Source organism: Trematomus bernacchii, unplaced genomic scaffold, assembly GCF_902827165.1.
Source record: "Trematomus bernacchii unplaced genomic scaffold, fTreBer1.1, whole genome shotgun sequence".
NCBI classification, from domain to species: Eukaryota; Metazoa; Chordata; class Actinopteri; order Perciformes; family Nototheniidae; genus Trematomus; species Trematomus bernacchii.
Genome location: NW_022988050.1, coordinates 11819149 through 11837503, shown reverse-complemented (window position 1 = coordinate 11837503; position 18355 = coordinate 11819149). Strand labels below are relative to the sequence as shown.

Here is an 18355-nt window from a genome sequence, read left to right as displayed (position 1 = left end):
AGTGCCTTAGGGATACCGTGTGAGGTTTAAAACAAATAACTGCTATATTGCGCTGCACTTTTTTGTCAAATGTATTGCTCACGGGGCTACTACTCAGCTGAAGATAATGTGATTATACAGTAGTTTGATGTCGGAAATCAATTATAGCTATATCATAATGGTTTTAAATGTATCATTCAAACTCATGGGGAGAGGGACGGCTGTTAGCAGTTTCAAGGGAAAGGTTCACCACACCTTGTCCTTTGAATCACGTTACAACCTTGAAAACATCAAAGTGCTTCAGTGAGACGGAAGGAAAGTGACTCAAGCAATGCTATTAAACAGTTTCTTGAAGCCAACCATTAGCTTTCTGCCTTTTTAATCAATACCACTCTCGCCTCACTTTCGTCACGACTTTACCGCTGCAGCTTTGCCAGATTCATATCGTGAGACTTGTAATATTTATATCAATTTCATAGCAGCTCGTTCTTTTGAACTTGCAAACCTTAATGCAGCGTTTACGCCCACACATTTGTCTGATGTGTGTGGCCAAATGGAGATGCACTGTTTTCTTCCCATTTAAGTTGTCAGGCTGATATGAAAGCACACACAGTAATTATGCATTATGACTAATCACATCATTCTCCCTTCACCATGTCCATAGAAAAAAGGTCGGGGATATAATTATAATGAACCTTAAGGACAACAGCAGAGAATGGAAACACTAACATTGAGAACATGTTACATAATAAAAGGCACTTTACGAAATGCAAAACAACAAACATTCAAAAGCGCTGCAAGAAAAAAATGGAAAAGGAATAAAGACACGATCCGGTCTTAACAGTGGAAAAATATACTGGAACTTCTCCCATAAGGATCATCTGGATGTGGAAGTGGACTGCCTACTTAAATAGGCCCAATACCCTAATTTACAGGCTCATTTTTGTATTTTGTGCCTCTACTGTGAACTGCTTACATTATTTAATGTTCAAGAAGTGCTTTATTTTTCTCTTTATATTTACTGCCTGTGTTGCAGCACCTCTTTTCACCCTCTGTCCGAAACCAGAGCCCAGTCTGCTCTGATTGGTTAGCTGGCCAGCTGTGTTATGATTCGTCAACTGCTTAGAGCTGTCCCGCCCCTTAGACTATCACGTACAATGTGTTGGAGCGCAAGCCAAAAGAAGCACAAGTTTTACATAGCAATGTCACTTTGTTTAGGAAAAATAGATAAAAGTCCAATAGAGGCTTTTCAAGCAGGGGGGAGTATGGGAGAGAAATTCATATTTGTTAGCCTTTGCAGACCATTGACATGTACAAAAACTAATAAAACAGACTACACACATTACACAAAGTTTTGTGTTTTTGTTCCCACAGAACACTAACAATAGTACTTGCAATGCACTCTAATTAAACCTGGTGACAGGTAGACATTTCAATTAATATGCTGATTTAATTATACTAAATACTAAAGCGTTAAAGTGTCAACAAATGTAATTGGAAAATATTGTCACCTGCAAATGTGCATGTTGAAGACAAGGTGTCAACAGTATTGTTACAAGTGGTGAAAACACAATCATATTTTAAATAATCATTCTTACCCAGAACATGCAGATAAGCCCCGCCGCTGACTGAAGGCACGCTGCTGCTGCGGAGGATGGCCTCGCACTCGTAGAAGCCGGCGTCGCCCACCAGGGGGTTGATGATGGTCAGCCGGCGGTTGAAGTCGCTCAAACCGCTCGTCACCAACACGCCGTTCTTACGCCACGTGATACTCAGCTTGATGAGAGGCCTACAGAGCGAAGCAGAGTTTCATACGTCTTCTATGAGCTCACTGAGAATGTATTTTCTTGTGCTTAAATGATTCTGAGTCTGCAACACTGATCCAATGTGGCACGTATCCATCAATCTGTTTAATCTGCCGGAGCATCGGGTTTTTGAAAAACCAAAAAAAGAAATCTGTTTATGGGCTAAGATGGTGCCAACTGTTTTAAATTAAAACTGACTATTTCATGAATCAAGGGATGCTGTTAGTGAAGCACTGGGCTTTCATTCTGCATATTACAAGAAACAAGAGCACTTGAGTCTGCAAAAACTGGCGAAAAAAGTTGCATTTCTTTTGGTATGGAAAGAAAATCATGACATAATTTGATCAAACATTTCCTTAGATACAAATTTGTGCTGTGCAGTGTAAGTATGAATTAGACACTATTATCTATTTGATCATCTAACTTTTGTCATTTACAAAATGGAAACATACCTCGAGTGTAGACAGGGAATTTTCATCCAAATTAAAAAAAGGAGTACAAATGTTCCCCCTACTACTTGTCTTCTAATTAGAAGTCTAGTCTACTTTATGTATTTGCTTGAGTTTCATGGCATCAGACAACAATGGTGCTCACATAAAAAAACCTATTAATAAATCACTTTCAAGAATCAACGTTCCTGTTGCTATTGATGAGTCACAGAAAATGCTCAGAGGAACTACATTTTTACGGAAATGCAGTCCCTATGAAACCCCCTGCTCTGTATGACCCTTTAACAGACTGCTCTTCAGTATGACCCTGCAGTTCCAGCATGTTTACCTGGCGTTGGCAACACACTCCATGGTGACCTCGGAGGTGCCTGTGACCACGCTAGTGTTCCTTGGAGGGATGATGATTGTGGGGGCAATGGGGTCTGCTGGACCTCCTACATCTACACAGACATAACAACAAACACACAGAGACACGGAGAGGTTAAGCACAGAGCAGTGATCTGGATAGATAAATAGATTTGTTTATAACAGACAGAATGCGCTCATTTCCACCCAGTGCTCTGGGGGTGTTCACCAACGTGACATATTGGAAGTGACCAGTGCACACAGTGTATCCGAGTCCTGAGAGATGGATGGAATATGACGAGGCAGTGCACTGACTGTGTATAATAAGATGTCTGCTGGAGAACCAGAAACAGGGATAGAAAAATACTGCCTGACAAACCCAAAGCTGAAGGGGTGAATAGGCTGTCGTGTGTATAAAATTCTGCATTCGAAAACTAGTTTATGCCGCTGTGTTTGCCATCGTGTGTGTGTGTTGTGCGCATCAGAGACAGACAGCCCATGGCAGCGAGTGCACAGTGTGTGCGTGTGCTGCTTGAGATGTGTCATGTCTGTGATAAACTCACACTGATCCGTCAATCCCATCATGCCCTGGGTGTGTGCTCAGGGCTGCACATGTCAGTTGGAACTACGGGGTCTGTCAAAGCTCAATCTCACCGATCTCGGGTCATCAGACACTGTAAACAGGCCATGTGTGAACCCCACACACACACACACACACACACACACACACACACACACACACACACACACACACACACCACACACACACACACACACACACACACACACACACACACACACACACACACACACACACACACACACACACACACACACACACACACACACACACACACACACACACACACACACACACACCTTTACCCAGGCGTTTTCAAACTTTTGGGGACATTGAGCCCTTCGAAAAACATTTTCCAAGGAACCCCTATTGATAGTTTAGTTTCATCTGCAGTCCTATTACATGTAATGTAAACATATGTTTGCTAACATTTGTACCCTCAGATGCCTTCAATTTAAATGATGTAATTATCACCTTTACACTTTTAAACCGATCAGGTCCATTTATTCAAATCATTGGCAAGGTTGGTTGCTAGTCACCAGGAAAACATTGCTAATATTTCAACTGGACAAACCACAGTTCCTTAAATGTGTTGAGCACTTAAAATAATAGTTCAACAACTTGACTTGCAGGATTTTTTACTTCATCTTGAGAATGGAAAATGTAACACGAGCAATATTGGTGTCTTCAGAATTCTCCTTGACCTCCGCCCTCGCAAGCACTGCCGGAGCCAGGAAGTCTCCCGGGAGATAACCGTCAGAGGTGTCGCTGCAGGAACAGCTGCTGAGGCAGATACTGACGGATACACCTGCACATACACTCACTTAACACACACAACTCTCAGTACTGGCTCTATCATTGGCCTCTACATCTATGTGTGTGTGTGGGTGTTCATTCGAGTGTATATATGTGGAGCATGTGTGTAATGCTTATATAAAAATGCATGGCATGATTCCCTGAGACCTGCCAAGTCGAGACCTCCCGCTAGGCTCTTGATCTTACCTGAATCAGTGTGTGTGTGTTTCTGTGTGTGTGTGTGTACTAGCACTAGTATAATCAACCCTGCCACTGTTCTCCATGCGTACCACAGGCTATTTCTGTTCCGTTGTGTTGTCAACTGTAATATCTTACCATCGCCGTCCTCATTCACTTCCACACTGAACTCCAGTCTACCATGTCATGAGATGCTGTCTGATAGCTTTCCTCTTATAATTCACTCTGCTGAGCTGCAGCCAACCGAATTGGTTTGATTTGTGCATCTTGTGTTTTGTTGTTGTTGTGGCAGCTGAGGATGCTGGTGAATATCAAGAACTACTTGGCAGCAGAACAGTCTGTCTTTGTCCCTGTCCCCGCAGCTCTCTCTTCCTGAGTGCGTACATCTGCAATAACGTGTGAATTTGGCTACAGACACACTTCAGTGCAATGAAATGAAAACATATCAAAAAGTGGTGATACCAAATATAAAGCAAAGGGTAAGTAAGAGAAAAATATATAATTACAATTAAAATACCTATATTCAAAGTATAATCAGCAGAATATACTTATACTCAAGTATACGTTCACCCTCTGTCTGGAATGATAGCCCAGTCTGCTCTGATTGGTTAGCTGGCTGGCTCTGCTGTAATTTGTCAACCGAGATGTCCCACCCATTACCTTGTCACGTACAATGTGTTGAAGCGCTAGTGTTATGTCGTGATGTCACTTTGATACGAAAGTAAACAAAGGAGGCGTTTCAGGCAGGTGGGAGGGTGTGGGAGAGAAACTCCCTCTGGAGAGAACTTTGGGATTTAAGCCTTTGCAGACCATTTACATGCACACAAACATATATTACACACTACAGGAGAGGGAAAACCCCAAAAGCAGTAAAGGGCCCCAAAAGTAAAAATACTCTATTCGCATTATGGCCCATGAGTTATGATATACAGTATATTATATATATTTTTCAGGGAAGGGAACGTGCATTTGTTCCAGTAATGAACACATTTTAGGGATTGTACTTCATTTAGTGTCACACTATTTAATAGTCTTGTTAATAAAGAAGTATTGTATTCCACTACTTTTCTTCTAAAAAAAAAAAAAAAAAGAAAAATCTTCTAAAAAAAAAAAAAAAAAAAAAAAAAAAAGGGGCGGCAGTGGCTTAGTCTGTAGGGACTTGGTCTTGGAACCGAAGGGTCGCTGGTTCACGTCCCGATCGGACCAAAAAAAGATGGAGTGAGCTGGTAGCTGGAGAGGTGCCAGTTCACCTCCAAGGCCACTGCCGAGGTGCCCTTGAGCAAGGCACCTAACCTCGAAACTGCTCCCTTGGCGCCGGGTACCTGGCAGCCTCTCTGCTCTGCCACCTCTCCTATCTGCATGTGGTTGTGTGTTTGCATGTATATCCTCTGCGTTTGTGCATGTATATCCTCCCCTGTGTGTGTAATGTGTGTTAACACAACAGAGTGGGGAAAGAAATTTCCCTGTAAGGGATTAATAAAGTGTATCTTCTTCTTCTTCTTCTTCTTCTTCTTCTTCTTTTATTTGTACTAGTTACGTCACATTATACCAATTTAAAATTCAGGAAACGTGATGAGCTTAGGAAATAAGAAGCAATGTTGTACATTAATTACAGTACGTGAGGAGGGGCAGAATGTTCTTATTAGCAAGATCTTACAGTGGAGTCTCACTTCTACCAGTCGTGGCATAATGAGCTGATTACAGTGTGTGTGTACAAAGTGTGTGATTACTCACTCTCTACTGATAAGGTGATGGGCTGGCTGGTCTTGTTCTCTCCGTTCTTGTCATTTACAGCTTGTACGTAGTAGCGCCCGGCGTCTGGTGCCACTGTAGACAGAATAACCAGCGTGTTGTCCAGAGTGATGGCACTGTGGAGGAACAAGAACTATTTAAGAAACTGTTTTCAAGACATATTGACTATAGAATACAGTGGGGAGGAAACAGTAAGTCAAGACAGGAGTAAGGACTCAAGTACGACTGACAATTTATAATAATAAAGTTTCACGCAAAAGAAGAAACAGTACATTCAACCATCAAGAGGTAGCTTTTGACGGCCTAATGATGGCTAATATGTGAGCCCACACTTGATCCCACGGCCCAAAAGGGCATTAACCATTTTAACATTTTAATTACATTGTTCAAGCTGCATTAGTTATATCGATTTACAATGTGTACACAGTGTAGCTGCTGACTTAGCAAGAGAGAAATATTGACAAACTCCCTTGTTCATACTTCTCATGGTCCGCTCTGAAATATGATAGCTCTGCGTAATAACCCGGGGCTTTTAATTGGCTATTTGTACCCCTCAGCTTCCTCTCGGCCTGCGTTTTGGCAGCCGACTACTTTTGGCAAGAAACAATAGCGTCCTCCTGAAATGATGCCTGAATAAATAAACACTGATCAATTTCTCAGCCAGCGTTCTATAGGGACTAATACCTGGTGTCTTGTTGTCTCTATCAAGTCCTCTCTTTGACTTTCCCTCGGCAACGTAGCAAGAGAATAATGTTCCTCCCTCTCCTTTGCCGCCTCGTGTTACAGCCCCCTGACTGTTAACAATCAATATTTTCTGTTCAACAATCTGGAGGTAGATAGTCCGTTCCAAGCGGGTGCCCTCCCCCACATACATCTTTTCCTCTGGCCTTATCCCTCCATCTTACGCCCCCTCTATCTTCCATCCATTCCTCCAGATGCTGAATGTGGTCAGGTGAGGAAGTGACATCATTTCTGGCCTTTCCCGAACCAGATTTAGGATAAAAACTCATCAGCAAAGCAGCTAAAAATGAATTCTAAACAACATATGTACATTTGTGACACACCTGCAAACACAGTTACACACAAGTACAAATACCTCCCATCAGGAAGCTTGGTCTTGAGAAAAATACTTTTGTCAGAGAAGCAAATCAATAGAATTCAAATGGTTGTGGCTCTGGCTCCGATACCTATATTATACTCAGTTTGATTTTTCTTTTTGACGTTTCCAGAGCTATTGGCAGCTTAAAACCGGTAATAACAGCTATCTTAGTAGTCAATAACACACAAAAAGTCTTTGATCCCCTGAGAGAAATGGCTTTTTTCCATAAGAGAACTGTAATTCTCTCGGCGTGTTGCACACAAGTGTGAAAATGCTAACCCCTGTTACATTTAAGCCATGATCCTTTCACATGTGATGACCTCCTCTTTCTCACGTCCTCCAATCTAACACTCCACTTCTCCATCCTGACCTTCATCTCATCAGCGGGGGATCTAAGTACCTGCTGTGTCTTAAGGTAGCAAGAGATCTGATGAGAGGAGGAAAAAAGGCCTAGAAAAATATATAGTGTGCACACATCAAATAAAAAAGGCTTTCTATGCTGCTTATAGCTACCTGCGCTCTTAGCGTTTACAGTATTATGACTTATGAGATTCATCCAAACATATTTCCCAGAGCAGCCACAGTCACTGGGTTCATGTTTGGATTTCCTGTGCATGCTGTGGCTGAAAACAGTCTTTCTAAAAGGGACTGACAGGCCTCAATGGCTGCAGCTTATGATCTGCGGTAAATATTTAATGCTAGCTTGCTGGAGCGGTGACATCCTGGACGCACAGTCATGAATTATGGATCCCTTCTGGGATATGGGAAGAACGGAAGTGTCCAAAGCGCTGAATGAATCCCAGGCGACATCCCAGGACACAATCTGGAGCTTAACTTCTTTACCTGTCGCTTATAAACTCCTGAAGATGAATATACAGGGTAGTGCTGCTCAGTTATAGGAGGCAGAGTTTTATGTGATCTACAGCAGGCATCCGACTCTCTCTGTGATACTGACAGCATTGTATGATGATCTTAGAAGCTTCTTTTTTCTATATTTTTCTTCCACAAAGCCCTAAACACGGCATCCAAGCACCTGAGAAAAAACGAATATTTTACCATCATACAGAGCCCTGATTTCGGCAATAATAACCAGAGCGTAGGAGGCAGTTTTCCCCCTGAATGGTAGATTTTAATGTGCTTCCCTGTTGAGCATTTTCTCCCTTCAGCCTGTAATCAGGGCTGCTGCGGGGGTCACATAAGACTTTGTTATGCAGCGTGTTCAGCGGGACTAACCGCTCCCCGGCTCACCAGTCCTGGGGGATCAAAGACCACATGATGCAGGAAGAAATTAAAAGTAAGCCAATTATCCTGAATGGCTTTACATGTATATCAAGGGAGCGGGAAGAGGGAGATAAGACTTTGGTTAAAAGGAGGTAATGGATTTTTTTTTGACCAGCTTCCTGAAGTAATTTCTTGTTTTGGTTGCTTATTTTTTAATCTATCTCATTATCTCGCTCAATGCATTTTGGTCATCCTTATTAAAGTCCCCAGCATCTCGGCGGTGTGTGAGCAGCTGTCTGAGGCGGAATGTAACAATGGCTTACCACGTATCCGGCACGGTGCGGGGATTTAACAAACCACGGAGCGGAGAAATTTGGACAAATCAGATATGTGTGAACATGCCTCTGTTTCCGTCTGGTTTTTATGTTTATTCCTGCATCTTTGAACACTTTCTCTTTTTTATTCCAACCCAATTTCCTTTTCCATTATTATTCTCCAGAATGCGCTGCGGTCCACAGGAGAGCCTGGCAGGCTGGACAGCTGCTCAGAAACATCTTGGCCAACTGTGCAGCTTCATGCCCAATCCCAGTTTTGCTTGCAGCTCGAAGCAGCACCGTCTCATATGCAATTACTTTCTTGTGGCTCAATTTATTTATATTTAGCGTCAAGGGTGGCTTTTCAATGGCTGCCAGCCTGATAATGATTCCCTAGCACTTTAATCAATAATGATGATGAGGATTTATGTTTGATTGAAATAGAGAGATAGGAGTATAAATGTTTGATTTGCCACTGGGTGCTTCCCTTTTCCTAATTTTCATTATTACTAATACATTACATAACAAGGAAATGAAATAAACAATGAGGCATGGATGCTCTCTTTATTTAAGGACATGTCGTCCCTGGACTCTACATTTTGAACAAGTATCTTAAGAGCATATCTCTGTATCTAGTTCATCCGCAGTGTGCATATCTTATCGTGTTAATCCAGTACCGACACAGTCTGACAGAGCTGGGCCTGTTCTAACACCACACACACACACACACACACACACACACACACACACACACACACACACACACACACACACACACACACACACACACACACACACACACACACACACACACACACACACACACACACACACACACACACACACACACACACACACACACACGCTTGGGAGTGTGTTGGCATCTGTCGTGGCTGTCCCTCTCCGCCGGGCCGTGAGGGAGCTCACCTCGCTCCACAGCCTCAGACCTCCATTACATGCAGACAAATGGCCCCAGTCGACTGATGGGCTCCCCCAGGAAGGAGAGAGGGAGGTTGACGGGATCAAGCAGCTCACATGGCTGGCTAAAGTATGAGTCAAAGTACAGCCAGTGAGTAGATGAATGCAAACGAAAAGCTGGAGAGAGCCAGAAGAGTGAGAGGAAGCAGCAGGCTGCCAGCCCTACCGCTCAAGACCTGTGATGAAAAAGCCACAGCTCCTGGGGTTGGAGAGGTAGAGGAGAGACGAGAATAGTTAAGAGAGTGTTGCTCATAAGAAAAAAGCCACTTGTTTTCTCACCAGGGGCATGCACTGGAGATTTGTGGCTCACAGTTAGCTCTCTAATACCCTATTGCTCGCAGTGGGTTGAGTGTTCAGAAAACTGTGAAGAAAGAATGGATTTCCCCGAATACCCTACAAGGTCAAATGGTGACATCAAAATGGACTCCAGGCCATTTCTGATCAGCCTTGACCTGCAGAATAAGAAGTGTTGACATAATAAATAACAAGCTATTTGATAATCCATCCTGTAAATCCAATCTATCTTCACTAGAGCTGAAAAGATTCAATGAACAATCGATAAGCCGATGGAAAGAAAACTGAACGGCAATTATTTGATAATCAATTAATATCTGGAGGTAATTGAACAAGTAATGTAATCATTTGGTTGTTGCAGCTCAACAGTGTGAGGGTGCTGATTTGACCTGTTTCATTTCATCATAAATAGTACATTTTGGGGATTTGGACTAGTGTCCGTAAAAAATCATGACATTTTATTGAATCGATTGTATTGATTTCTGGTTTGCCTGTTAGATATATGAATTTAGACCGGTTTACCTTTTTCTTTTGCAGTAATATTATTTTTAATCAAAGTGATTTTTTTATGCAGAAACCAAATTATCAGAAGATTCGCTTTTCTGCTATCATTGCATATTTAATATCTTTGATTTTTTTTTACTGTTGGTTGGACAAAACAAGCAATTTCAAAATATGTCCTTGGGCCTGCAATGGATTTATCAAGTAAATAAACAAAAAGTGAATCAATAATTAATTTAATCCTGCAGCCATGTGCATGACGGTGTTTTGTTCTTGGTTGGAGCTGCTTCTTCTCGACATCTCTTCCCTTTTGACCTGAGGATTGTTGGGTTCATGACTAATGGTGGGCAGTTGGTTACATGGAAATGCAGAGAAAGGGCCCGGCTATTCACTGGCCCTCGTGACTAATGGGGAATCTATAGCAGACTGACAGGGCCCGAACATCACAGGCAGGGGCCATTAATTGATCAGTAGCTACAGCAGATTACTCGGGGGGATTGCAGTGTGTGTGTCGGGGGTGTCCTCCCACTGACTCCTGCAGGTCAGCCTCCTCTGTGTCCTGTCTTAACAGACACCTCGACAAGGTTGTTTTCGGTGTAATGCAGATAAATCCATGCCAAGGTGTCAATGGAAAGTATTTGTGAGAGAAAACCAGGTAGCTGGCAGTAAGTTGTTGTCAGTGGAGAAATAGTGAGAGGACAGGTTTTTGCTATATCCAGCAGACGACTCACCTTAGCCAGCAGCGCCGCAATTCCCGGCCAAAGTGTTTACTGAAGGAGCCTCTGATTATACACCACATTAAGTCTCCGAAATAACACAACAAATCACGACAGGTGAATGGAAAAGAGCTCGACAAATGCATTCCCATTCAGTGAGGGAAGAATAATGACTGTTGATGCTAAATAAGCTCCTTCTCTCTTTGTATCTTGCTCTACATCGCAACACAACAAAGACGTGAGAACCAAGGGCTGCTACGCCAACGCCTGGCTGCATTTTTAAGCATTGAGTCAACTTTTTTTTGAGCGTGGACAGCACGGAGACAAACACTGCAATAAGTGAATCCGTAAGTGTATGGGTGTGCTGTGAGAGACGGCGCAGGAGTCTTCGCCTTCGCCAAAGGGCAACAGCTGCAGAGGCCACATGGCAAAGAGAGAGCAGTCACAGAGTCACAGTGAGACGCCGCTTTGCCAGGGGGAAACTGGCAGCAGGGAAGCAAAAATGCAGCATTCAGTAAGTTTCCGTGGGTTTCCTTTTACACATGCAGGGTTTGGATGGTGTGCTGGGTTCACACCATGCTAAGTATGCAGTTATTGTGGCACATGATAGCTCCCGTGAACTTCGCTACGCTTTGCTTTTAATTGTTTTCTTTTATGACGGAAACACTCGTCAAAAGCGGTTGAGTGAAGCGTGGGATTGGATAAAGTGCAGCGGACCCTGAAACAATTGCCGCCCGGGGCATCTTCCGTCCACCCTGCAGGACCAAACGGCACCACGTGTGGAGTGACCTGCCCCCAGGATGAAAGCCAAGACAAACGCTAAGCTAACCCAGCTAAGAATGAAGGCTCTTGCCTGATGTCCGGTCACGGTTGAAATAATGCTCAGGCTAACCCAGAGAACATTCAGAGACGTGATTTCATCATGGCATCATGGATCAAGCTGCACTTCACAGAGGACTCCAGTGGATCAATGATGCTTGGTGCTCAGACATCAGAGTTGATTGACAGTTTCCATTATGTCAAATATTTTATGATGAAGATGCCGGCCATATCATATGGTCAGAGAATGCACATGCAATGTTTCCTTTGCTGCTACATTAATCCTCATACAAATTCAACGCACGCACTACAGGAATGCATGTGTCATTGTGTTTTGAATTGTGTTAGACTAGACTGCATTTTGTTGACAATAACGATAAATTATCCATGAATCCATGTATGAGTTGCATCCTTGATCTTGAAGTGCTAGGACGATGTTAACAAGCTGATGTACAGCAGGCATAATGTATTTAATCATCGCAATCTTTTTTCTAGCATTTTGGTAGTTTTCCACGACTGATAATTAGATGGAAAAACTTCATTAACTTCAAGTTGTGGCAAGCAGAAAGCCAAATGTGTTCATTCTTCAGTATTATTAGTAGAGAGGTCTTTGCATTTTGCATACATGAATTTGATACTTAAATTAAATGAACAAAATCAAACCATATTCCAGTATTTTGCTAATGTTGGCAGCTCCAATATGACCTATTACCCTTTATTTTGAGGGGTTAAATTGTGATGAGATAGCTTGAGATCTGAGACCCAGTTAACTAAACAACAGTTCTTTCAATCCACCATAAAACTTGGCTTGTTTAATATCAAAGCTCCTGAAACCATTCCACAACAGTAAAAGCAGTAGTTACAACCCCTCCTACTGTGTGATGCAATTTGAAAAAAGCAACTTACAATGTGTCCACACAGTGAGGGCCAACTGATCACAAAGTAAATGTAAACTCAACGTGACAAATACTGTAGTTCAAGTACAGCAGCCTGCAGAGGTAGCACAGAGTTATTCTGGGTCCGGCTGTTTCTGCGTCTCTCATCTATTGCTGAGGTGTGATTAAGCAGAGCACAGATAGAAGAAGCTAGAAGAACTCCTGGAGAGCCTGCAAATTAAAGTTATAACACCTGAGGAGGGATAGCAGGAGCAGGGGACGATGATGAGGAGAGAAAAAAGGGACTATCGGTTGTGGTGCATTGCATATTTTTTCTAATAATTTAGATATCTCTTTACTGCTATTCTGGATCATTAATTGGCACACATCTTTGAAATATAACTACCAGCCTTTCACAGATGATTGGTAGAATACATAGGAGTCACGTGACGATGTTTAGAGAGACCAAACAGCTGGAGCTGACTCTTGAGAGCGCCAGGCCTTGGAAAGAGCCTTTGTCAAGGTAACAACTGTGTTTGGGCGCAGAACAATCTCTTTGGTGCTCCCTCCGTCTCCTCCACCAGTGAGACTTTGATGTTGCTGCAGAGTTTAACGCTTGTGGCACCAATCAAATTCAATTAAATGATTTTCAATAAAAAGAGACTGCCTGTTATCAACGGTTCTCATTTGCACACAGTGACCTTGGTGGTGCGTGCAAAATTAGCATTCTCAGAGCTAGAGGGTAGGTAGGCGAGGATGAAGAGAAGCAAAGTACACACAGTGGGTGGCCGATAATGGAGACAAAAGGAGTGAGAAGAGAGAGAGAGGGAGACATAAACAGAAAATGATATAAGGAGACATGAAGGGAGAGAGAGTAGAAGGAGCTGAATGAGCGAAATGTGAAACTAATAAGGAGTTGGACGATTATTTGATGGACGCCTTCTCACTAAAACTGTCGACAAAGTGCGATCCTTCTTCAAACTTCCATGACAATAATCTCTTCAAATACCTAATTACACACATTGAGCTGCACGCGTCACTGTTGTTTGACCTTTTTCCGAATAACTTCTCAAAAGTAATCCAGATTTCCACAACAACACGGAACAAAATGGCTCTGCAGATCCACGGCCATCTGCAGCCTTCAGCCTCTCAGTCAGTCTGGGTGTTTGTCTCATTGTCATTCTAGGTCAGGGTATGATTACTGATGATAAAGAGCAGATAAGAAAGATTCACTCTAACCAAGGGCAAGGTCACCTCCCACTGCCGGGAAATGCAGATGTGATGACAGAGGGATAAGTGTTTTTATAACATGGTCGCATATCCAAGACGTATTCTTATACAAACACAGCAACCACAGAGATTTCTACTCCAAGTCTATTTACAGGTCTTAGGAGTACTACTGCATATGCGAATACAAATGGTATTAGTGGCTCCAGAGTGATCTGCGGGAAATAAAATAAAAACCTGCGGGTGTGCAGTTAGACAGAAGTGAGATAACCAGACCTCTGAAGCACGCTTATCATCCTTAGGGCCAACATCAGCCGCTACTAGAGACACAACCAGATCTTCAAACGCACCATGGGTGGTCGAGTTGGACTGTTGGTAATGTAGGAGATAGAAAAAGGAAATGTGTGGGATCGAAAAGATGATATGTTTTACCCGACGTTGTGAGTCCAACTAAATGAATTGAGTACCCCCTTAATAACACATACTGTAAGCCTGAATATGCTATATAGATAAGTACAATGAGTATTTCTTTTCCATGTTTCTTAAAATGGAGCTATTATCTGATAATCTGATTAACAATTACAAAATCAATTAACATTCAGGCATAAAATAAGTTTGTGTGAAGTCTGTGTGTGTGTGAGTGTGTGATGATGACAGCTTACAAGATCAAATCCCATGTAATTAAAGTACCAACATTGGCCCATGCCCCCCATATTTGGACTCTCTTTCAGACAGAGAACACCTCTTTCCCGATTCACCTCTTTTATTTACTTGATAGCTGACCCCAGAATCCCCAAATGAAGAGAGACAGAGACACAGATGAGCTGAAATAAAAGTGGTGGGTATAGGTTTTCTTTTCAAATAAAAAAGAGAATCAAAGGTGCGATTCCATTTCACACAGTGTCAATACTGCTTTGGTCTTGGCAGGAGAAATTCAAACTCTCTTTTAGCACAAAATGTAGCGAGATGAATGATAAAAGACAGGTGGGAACAGACGCTATCAAACTAAAGCAATCAAAGACCCCACAGAACAAACAAGGCACAAAGACGTAGTAACAGGATCAAACGAAAAAAATCAAAGTAAAGCAAACACATGAAACCAGGGGAAGAAGAAAACAAGTCTGAAAACATGAATACAAGGACTTACATGCGACTGCTGGGTGGAATCTTACGCCCATCTCTGAACCAGGTGACTTGGGGCTGGGGGAAGCTGCGAATGCGCGGCGCGTGGACCACCGCACCCTCTCCCTGGGAGACGGATTGGGAGCGTTCCCCCTCCTCAAAACTGCCCATAACTACAGGAAAACACAGGAGAGAGTTAGAAACAAGGAAGAGTTCAGTTAAGTCACAGGCACAAATCTCCCTTTTTTCTTAAATCTGACTTTTGGTGCCCCAAAGAGCTTTTGCCATCTGCTTTCTGTCGTGCAACGTTACATTGATGGACAGCACAGTGTGGTTGCCATGGTTTCCACAGTACATCAAGAAAGGCTGGAAGGAACCAAGATGTAATGACTCACACAGGGACACAGAGGGGACGCCAAATTGACTCATATTCCGTATCCTCCTGTGTGGATGCATCAAGGGCAATCAATCTTAATCGCACTCTAAATGTGTGCATTACTCAACATAGAAGATGACCAGCGCTGCCGCTATTCTATTATCCCCTAATACATTTCATTTGTTACAGCGGCTTTATTCCTCCCCTGCCTCATTATATCTTAAAAGCTGAAAAATACTGCGCTAATATTCTTGCTCCATGCTCGGCCTGTTCCTGAGTGAGATATATAGGAAGGATGGGAATGTTTGATGGATTTCACGTCCATCAGCCTTAACTTCAATTTTTCTTTCTATCTCAGCTGTGCAATTGTCTGATGCAACCATATTGGCTGATACTGCCTGTAATTCTTCCAAACACAACAGAAGCATGCATTTCTCTATGGTTGGAATGATTGTTTGATTTCAGATGCGAGTAAAGGATCCTATTTTTGATCTTCAATAAAGAAAAAAAATCATTTGAATGTAACATCAAACACTCAATTAAGTTCTAACACAGTTTAGAAATAATAATATCGTTGTGAAACGCACGGATCAAGGTATGGGGCTTTGAACTGGGGATGTTAGAGTGGTTGTGCAGCGATAGCAATCTTATTTTTCTCTCTCGCGCCGCTCTCTTTCAAAGAGAATGAAAAAAGGTAATCTGGATTTGCGCTGGAGCTGTGGTGCTTAGCTTAAATGAAAATCTAGGAAGTGTGCAAATCCCCTGACTTTGATCTGCAGTTTCTGCGATGTGATGTCCTCCTCCTCTCCCCTAAACTGTAATGCCTGGGCATGTTTTCCTTTCTCAGGAGGTGTGTCTCCGCAATCCTAATTGTGCTGCTTCAATGGAAAAGCTTGCAAAAGAGATCTCTCCATGTCTCCCATTCTTCTCTTTTTCTCTTTCCCTCCCTCTCTCCCTCCCCTGTCTGTCTCATCCGTTTCTTCTGCAGGTGTCCTTAATTCCCCTTTTCACTCTGTCTCACCGTCCACATTCTTTCCATGAGCAACTGATGAGGGGGGAAGAAAAGGAATTATGGAAATGGGAAGAGGTGGGAATGAGGAGAAAGAAGATGACAGTGGGGTGGAAGCCAAGAAATAAATAGAAGGCAGTGGTGGCCAGAAAAGCAGACAAAGTCTAAAGAGAGGGAGGGGAACCACAACACAAAGAAACAGTGATGGGAGCAGCAAATAGTGAGGAGGAGAGAGAGGAAGGAAGCGGCTGGCGACGGCATGTTTGCCCGACACTAAAGAAGTGGACCGGTGGGACTGCTAGACCCTCACTGCACCCCCGTCTCCCTCCTGTCTCTTTCTCTCGCACGCCTGGTTGGCTGCATTGTTCAGTCAGGTACAGCGCCGTGTCGCATCCACTCAAATGTCGCTGAAACAAGGGGAAGCCAATGAACCTGGCATACCATGGGAAGAGGGGATAATGGCGTGGAGGTTGGATTCAACGTAACTACACTCCAGACACCGCCGTGGTGCGTTTGTAATATCTCATTAATAGGAAAGAAGGAGCTCTGTGGCATGAAAGTGGCGGTTGGAAATGTACAGAAACACAAAGCATCCGGGCCCCGTCTTCAACAAGGAACGACAGATGTTGTTGACAAAGGAGCGAGGATGAAATAAGCGGCGGTCACATTGAAATGATACAAAGTTAAAAACAACCACGGTGACAATATCAATCTAATGAGAATGCTGAGTGGAACAGCTGTCTGGGTTGATAACACCTCGGATGATATGCAGGTACCTCTTTCACCCCGCCGTCAGCTGTCCCTCCCCACTCAGCCCTTGATACAAAGGCAACCACACACACACACACACGCGCACACACACACACACACACACACACACGCGCACACACACACACACACACACACACACACACTCCACCTATCTATATCCATTCATCTGTGTTTCACCTCTGTCCCGTGGGGATACTTACAGGCCACCTGTACTTCTGTGCGCCTCTGCAGCAGGGCTCCCACACGATTCCTCACGATGCAACGGTAGAGGCCGGCATGGGAGCGGTCCAATGAGGGGATCAGGTACCTTTAAATAAGCACAAAAACGCACAAGACATGAGGATTCTCTTAAATTGCAATCAACTGGTGACCTAATTACCAAGAAAGTGGAAATCAAAGGGGTATTTATGTAAGCGCACAAACACGGGTTTTTGCAAATGTGTACTCATGAAACGTGCCGAAATCAACGCTTGAGTGCACACACGTAAACGCAAGACCGTCTAATAGAGGAACAAGGGCACAGAGGACATCGGAGCTTAGCTATTGTTTATTTCAATGATAATGATGCTTGAGAGGCTAACCCAGCAACCACAGCAAAGCTCTCCCCCAAGACACACACACACACACTTGCGTAGACAGGCAGCGTTAACATTTCCTCTATGCAAACACACACATGCACCCCCCCCCCCCCCCTGGGACGCAGGTTAAAGCCATGTGTCTCCAGCAGTTGACACTCTTCCTCTGACCTTGACTCCAGGGTCCAGCTGTGGTGGCAGTACTGCCTCCCTGCCATGTGGAGGCAGCGTAACATATACTTTACAAAGCTGCTGAAACTAACTATAAGCTTAATGCATATCTTGAGTCACATGGAAAGCCAACACAACAAGTGGCAAGTCATGTGACAAATCATGATTACCTATTTATTTAGTAAAATAAATATAATAAGTAAAAAACCCACTTATGGTGCACTATATCTATATGGCTTATTATGCATTCAGATTTTAGATGTATTGTCCCACAGGGTTTTTTTTTTCCCACAGTTGTGACACATAAATATACAGCTTTATACATAACTAACTAATGATAACTTTATTTGTATAGCATCTTTCATGCAGGTTACAGCCCTAAGT

The 18355-nt window shown here is 43.1% G+C and overlaps 1 protein-coding gene across 5 annotated transcripts in view; it reads right to left on the bottom strand.

Annotated features, from left to right (window-relative positions):
* The window catches only part of sdk2b (sidekick cell adhesion molecule 2b), a 261907-nt gene that overhangs the window by 55562 nt on the left and 187990 nt on the right, over positions 1-18355 (bottom strand). For 4 of the 5 annotated variants that reach the window (XM_034119923.1, XM_034119925.1, XM_034119924.1 and 1 more), the window contains exons 3-7: positions 17426-17532; positions 15095-15242; positions 5886-6019; positions 2562-2673; positions 1578-1768 (exon numbers count right to left, since the gene is read on the bottom strand). In XM_034119923.1, coding sequence (XP_033975814.1) covers positions 1578-1768; positions 2562-2673; positions 5886-6019; positions 15095-15242; positions 17426-17532 — 692 coding nt within the window. Of the gene's footprint in view, positions 1-1577; positions 1769-2561; positions 2674-3141; positions 3211-5885; positions 6020-15094; positions 15243-17425; positions 17533-18355 lie in introns of those variants that run through there. The other variant, XM_034119927.1, reaches the window with a different exon arrangement.